This window comes from Musca domestica, unplaced genomic scaffold (genome assembly GCF_030504385.1).
Source record: "Musca domestica strain aabys unplaced genomic scaffold, Musca_domestica.polishedcontigs.V.1.1 165, whole genome shotgun sequence".
Lineage (NCBI taxonomy): Eukaryota > Metazoa > Arthropoda > Insecta > Diptera > Muscidae > Musca > Musca domestica.
The window spans coordinates 912,671-918,670 of NW_026712228.1; the positions used below are offsets into that span (position 1 = coordinate 912,671).

At 32.3% G+C, this 6,000-nt stretch overlaps 1 protein-coding gene across 1 annotated transcript in view; it reads right to left on the reverse strand.

Moving 5' to 3' along the window:
- Nucleotides 1-2,801, reverse strand: part of LOC101889579 (type-2 histone deacetylase 1) — a 47,344-nt gene extending 44,543 nt beyond the window's left edge. Inside the window, exon 1 of the mRNA XM_059120292.1 lies at nt 1,338-2,801. Coding sequence (XP_058976275.1) covers nt 1,338-2,329 — 992 coding nt within the window. The 5' untranslated portion in view covers nt 2,330-2,801. The remainder of the gene's footprint in view (nt 1-1,337) is intronic.
- Nucleotides 2,802-6,000: the final 3,199 nt, after the last annotated feature.

A 6,000-nucleotide genomic window follows, 5' to 3' on the forward strand; every position in this document is an offset into this window, starting at 1 on the left:
CTAGATAAAAAGCCACTTGTGACAGGTATCTCTGTCAGAACCCCTGTTCTGTTACGCGATTATCTTATATATCTATAAAAGATGAACATTTTTGTATGTATGTTTGTAATTTATGGACTCGAAAACCGTCGAACAGATTTTTCTGAAAATTTTCATGTTTTCTACAACATCGCCTGAAAGTAACATAGGCTATATAAATTTTTGATATTCCACTTGGAACTGGAGATATGGCATCAGAATCGGAGGTACCTCCCAAAAATTTAGATTTTATATGCACATATCTATTGATAGATTACAGAAACAGTCTCCAAATTTGGAAAGCGTAGCGGTATTTGAAACAGAAATAAATTTGCCAAAATTCTATTTTCGGCGGATTTCATGTATTTGATGCATTAAACACGCCGTGTGCGCCACATTTTAGTGAAATTTTGAATGTGCAATGCAATTTGACCAAACAAATTATTTGCCAAATTATATTGAAATCGGTTCAGATTTGGATATAGATCCCATATATTTTTTCGGCCGGTTTCGTTTATTTGATGCACCAAACACGATACGTATGTCCGAATCCAATGAAATTTGGCATGAGTGACGGGATTTGATTAGAAAATAAAATTGCCGAATTATATTGAAATAGTTTCAGATTTAAATATTGATCCCATATTTATTTTCGGCCGATTTTACAATTTGATGCACCCAATGCGATATGTACGTCCGATTCCTATGAAGACGAAAGAGAGACGAAATTTGGTAGCAAAAAAAGTTTGCTAAATAATATTGAAATCGGTTGAGGTTTGAATATAGCTCCTATATATACGAGCATATTTCGGCCGATTCATGTATATTATGCACCAAACACGATATGTATGTCCGATTCCAATGAAATTCATAATGTGTGGCAGAATTTGGTAACAATAATAAGTTTGACAAATTAATAAGAAATTGGTTAAAATTTGGATATAGCTCCCATAGCTCCATGAAGAAAGTAGGTCAGCTGTTCCTGGCATGTTCACGGGTTGGTAGACCGAGCTATTTGTTTGTTTATGCATAAAGGTATTACAATAATTACGTTTTTAAAATTTGTCATATATATTTTTTTTAACCAACAAATATTCATATATAAAATTTTGAATGCATATCAAATCAAAAGGGTAGCGAAGCGCACCGGGTTCAGCTAGTATTATATATAAAAGGTCTCTTCTATAGATGTAAGAACTGTCAAAGTCAATATATCCCCTAAATATTACCTTTGTTTTTGTCTGTCTAATTTTTTGTTTTGATAAAAACCGCTACATTCTACTTAAATATTTCAAAAATTGGATTCATGTTCAACTTACGGATTAGTTTCTGAGGATTGGTGGTGCTGTTGCTGATGTTCCATGCTGTTGTTGTTATTATTGTTGTTGCTGCTGGCTAATAAAGTTCCTGACGATGTTTGTGTAGCTGTTGGAAACTGTGATGATAATTCTGTTGTCGACGATGATGTTGTTGGTGGCACTGGGAAAGTTAATAATCCACTTGATGCTGGAGAGGTGTTTGTATTATTACTACTATTGTTGCTGTTGTTGTTTGTTGCAGTCTCCACAGCTGTAGCAGAATTTGTTTTTAAATTCCCAATGTTGGAATTTATTTGTGTGGCATAGCCAAAGGACGATAAGCACAAAGCCGGTGTGGCAGCTGCCGATGCTGCTGCTGTTGCTGCTGTGGGCGGTGGAGGACGCGAATAGGGATGAAAAGTTTTCGACGATGTTGTAACTTTGGTTGAATTAATTGTGGCCGCCGATGCTGTTGTCTCCGCAGCAATGGCAGTCTCTAAATACTTGGTCTGATACTGATGTAGCTGTTGATGCAGGGGATGTTGTTGTTGCTGTTGTTGTAGATTATTTAAATGATTATTGTTTACCATCATCATATGTTTATTGTTATTGTTAATGCCAACGCCAATGCCGCCAACATTACTGTCGCCATTGCCAATGATGTTGTTGTTGTTGCTGGCGCTGTTTGTGTTGTTAGTGTTATTAGCGTAAACAACTACACCAAGTCCATTAGCATGAGCTGCAGCAAGTGCTGCCGCCCCCGGTGTTGCCACAATTCGGGCAACAGGTGCTGACAATGTCCCGGAGTTGTTGTTGCTGTTGGTGGCTGTGTAAAGTTGGCTAGGATTTAATGTTGCTGTGGTTGTGCCAAGACCATTGTCCACCATTACTACTCCGGCGTTAGTGTTGCTATTGGTATTACTGGCACTGCTGACGTTGTTGTTGTTGTTGCTGCTGCTGTTACTATTTGCATCGGAAAGTTGATCTGTACGCAATTTCATAGATTGCAGCATGATGATGATGGCGAACGCGTTTTATTATTTGTTTTTGTCGAAATGATAATTTCTCTATTCCCCAAACGGCCAAGTTTGTTGCTGCTCCGTCGAATGGTGTTGAATTTAAATGGTGTTTTTATTGGAGTTAGATTTGGTTGTTTGTTTTGCTGGTTGGTTGTTGGATGTTTGTGAATTTTGTTTTTATTTTTTGTGGCTTGTTGTTTTAATTACACGCAAATTTTTGGCCAGCATTTATTTAGCGAATATTTTTTTTTTTTTTTTGGTTTTATGAACTTTTTGGTTTGTTTAATTATCACAGTATCGAAATTTTGTTTTAAAACACTCCGAGCTCTCTTCGCCGATATATATGTGAGAGTGTAGATCTCTTTACATCGGATGGGTTGAAAGGGAAAACACTTTTGCAACGCGATGGCAATGAACTTTCACTGAATTTCGATAATATAAATTGGTTGAAATTTTGATAGCATTTTTTGAGATAACTGAAAAAAAATAAAAAAAAAAAGAAATTAATGGAAGATCTTATAATGTAAAAAGTGTATAAAGCAGATAGAGCAAGAGGATATCATTGGGAAATATTTGGAAAAAAATCATGATTACAGCTCTACTGGTCCTTTATCATAACTCAGACGATTCTTGAAAAATGTATTAAAAATTAGCGATCCATGCACTTGAGGTAATTAATTCTTTTTATTTTCAAAATTATAGCTTCGATAGAAATATTTCTCAAATATTCCAGAATCGTAGCTAATATAGACCTAGAAAATTATTAAAATGTAAATTATTGTAGATATAATCCGTGAAATACACACGATTATAAAACTGATAGACTTTCAAAAAAAAAAAAAAAAAAAGAAATTTTTTCGGGTCATGGTCTGGGGGATGGGAAATTCCAAGAGGAAGTGATAGTATTCGATTATTAGATCAAAATCTGGGCTTTCAGACACCGTTTTTAAGGCATTATCAGCCGCAGAGCTGATATTGTTTGGACACCTCGGAGCTGTGATTCGACACAGTGTTGCACCGAAAAGCCACAGATAATTTCCACTTTAAAGGGCAATATTCTTGAAGTCAATGGTGAAATACTGCTACTACATTGCAAGCCGAGGCAGCTATTTAAAATCAGTTATTTCCAGTATCAACCGCCCTTTTTGACAGATTGGTATAGAAGGGGGCAGAAACGCTTCTTGTAGAAAATGTTCAATGTAGATCAATGTCTCGTAGTAGCACCCATATAAAAACAATTCCGGATTTTTTTATATATCTAAGGGTCTTGACCATTGGTCCCTTAAAAAATATTTTTTTTCTAAATCCGCGATCAATGGGCACTAAAATAATATTTTTTTTATAAATCCATGCCCAGGGTCCATTAAATTTATTTTTTTTTTTTTCAAAAATCCACGTCCAGTGGACCTTAAAAATATTTTTTTAAAAATTCACGTCCTTTATGATTTTTTTTTTCTTAAAAAAATATTTTTTCAAAAATCCAAGTCAATTGGTCCTTTTTCTTAAACAAAATATTTTTTCAATAATCTACGCTCATTGGTTCTTCAAATATATATATTTTTTTAAAATACTAAGCCCATTGCGAAATTGGTCTTTGAAAAAAAATATTAAATCCAGGACCATTGCAAAATTGGTCTTTGAAAAAATATATATATTTTTTAAATTCCACTCCCATTGCAAAATTGGTCTTTGAAAAAATATTTTTTTAAAAATCCAGGCCCATTACAATTTTGGTCATTGAAAAAATATTTTTTAAAGGCCTATTGGTCTTTGAGAAAACATTTATTTTTTCAAATCCACACCCATTGGCCTATTGGTCGTCGAAAATATATTTTTGTAAAAATCCACGTCCATTTTACTATTCATCCTTGAAAATATATTCTTTATAAAATCCAAAATCTATATCTATATATTCCTTAAAATCCACGTTTATTGGTCCTTGAAAAACTATTCTTTAAAATTTCACGTTTATTGATCCTTGAAAAAATATTCTTTAAAAAGCCACGTTCATTGGTCCTTGAAAAAATATTTTTTAAAAAGCCACGTTTATTGGTCCACATTCATTGGTCCTTGAAAAAATATTTTAAAATCCACGTCTTTTGTCCTTGAAATTTTTTTTTTTTTAAATCCACGTCCATTGGTCCTTGAAAAACTATTTTTTAAAAATATACGTTTATTTATTTTTATTTTTTAAAATCCACTTTTATAGGTCTTTTGGCCCTTAAAAAATATTTTTTTAAAATCCACGTTTATTGGTCCTTGAAAAAATATTTTTTAAAAATCCATGTTTACTGGTCCTTAAAAAATATTTTTTTAAAAATCCACGTTTATTGGTCCTTGAAAAAATATTTTTTAAAAATCCATGTTTACTGGTCCTTAAAAAATATTTTTTTAAAAATCCACGTTTTTTGGTCCTTGAAAAAATATTTTTTAAAAACCCATGTTTACTGGTCCTTAAAAATATTTTTTTAAAAATCCACGTTTTTTGGTCCTTGAAAAAATATTTTTTAAAAACCCATCCACGTTTATTGGTCCTTGAAAAAATATTTTTTAAAAATCCATGTTTACTGGTCCTTAAAAAATATTTTTTTAAAAATCCACGTTTATTGGTCCTTGAAAAAATATTTTTTAAAAATCCACGTTTATTGGTCCTTGTAAAAATATTTTTTAAAAATCCACGTTTATTGGTCCTTGAAAAAATATTTTTTAAAAATCCACGTTTATTGGTCCTTGAAAAAATATTTTTTTAAAAATCCACATTTATTGGTCTTTGGAAAAAAAATGAGGGTTTTTGTTAAATCCCCGCTTATTAGTATTTGAGAACATTTTTATTGTAAATCCACGCTTATTAGTCTATTTGTCTTTATTCCACGCGCATTGGTCCTTGATAAACTATTTTGATAAAAATTCACGTCCATTAGTCCTTGAAAAAATATTATTTTAAAAATCCAGCTTAAAAATCCACGTTCATTGGTCCTCGAAAACATATGTTTTAAAACTCGACTCACATTGGTATATTGGTCCGTGAAAAAACGGTCGACGAAGGGGTTTTTGTTGTAACAGACAAAACAAACTTACATGGTTATGTTACTTACTTCAGGTTGAACGAAAGCATAACAAGTGGAGAAAGATGTAAATGTTTATAAGTGCGGTTGTAAGATTTAGAAGATTTTCCAAAAGAATTTTAGTTTTATGTAATTATTTTGTTTCTCTTCTATTGAGCTTACGATCTCGTCACTTGGGTAAAAAATGTTTTTTGTCATAGAAGTTATTTTTAAAATAACTTCTGGGGAGAATATCCCAGACAAGAAACAAGGGAACTGATGAGGATTGGTGGCTCTTTCCGAAACCTAGGTATTCCCTGCCTTACCCCCTGGTAAACATTACCATCGTTCTCCACTCATAAACAAACGTTGTTTTTATAAAAACAACAATAATGGGATTTTGCCTGACGATTTTGCAACAAAAAAAAAAAAAAAAAAAAAAAATATTACTTAATAATCCGCCTTTATTATTATCCTTAAAAAAGTTTTTTTTTAAATCCCCGCCCATAGGTCTTTTGGCCCTTGAAAAAATATTTTTTTTAAAAATCCACGTTCCCTGGTCCTTAAAAGAGATTATTTTAATATACACGTTTATTGGCCCTTAGAAACATATTTTTTAAA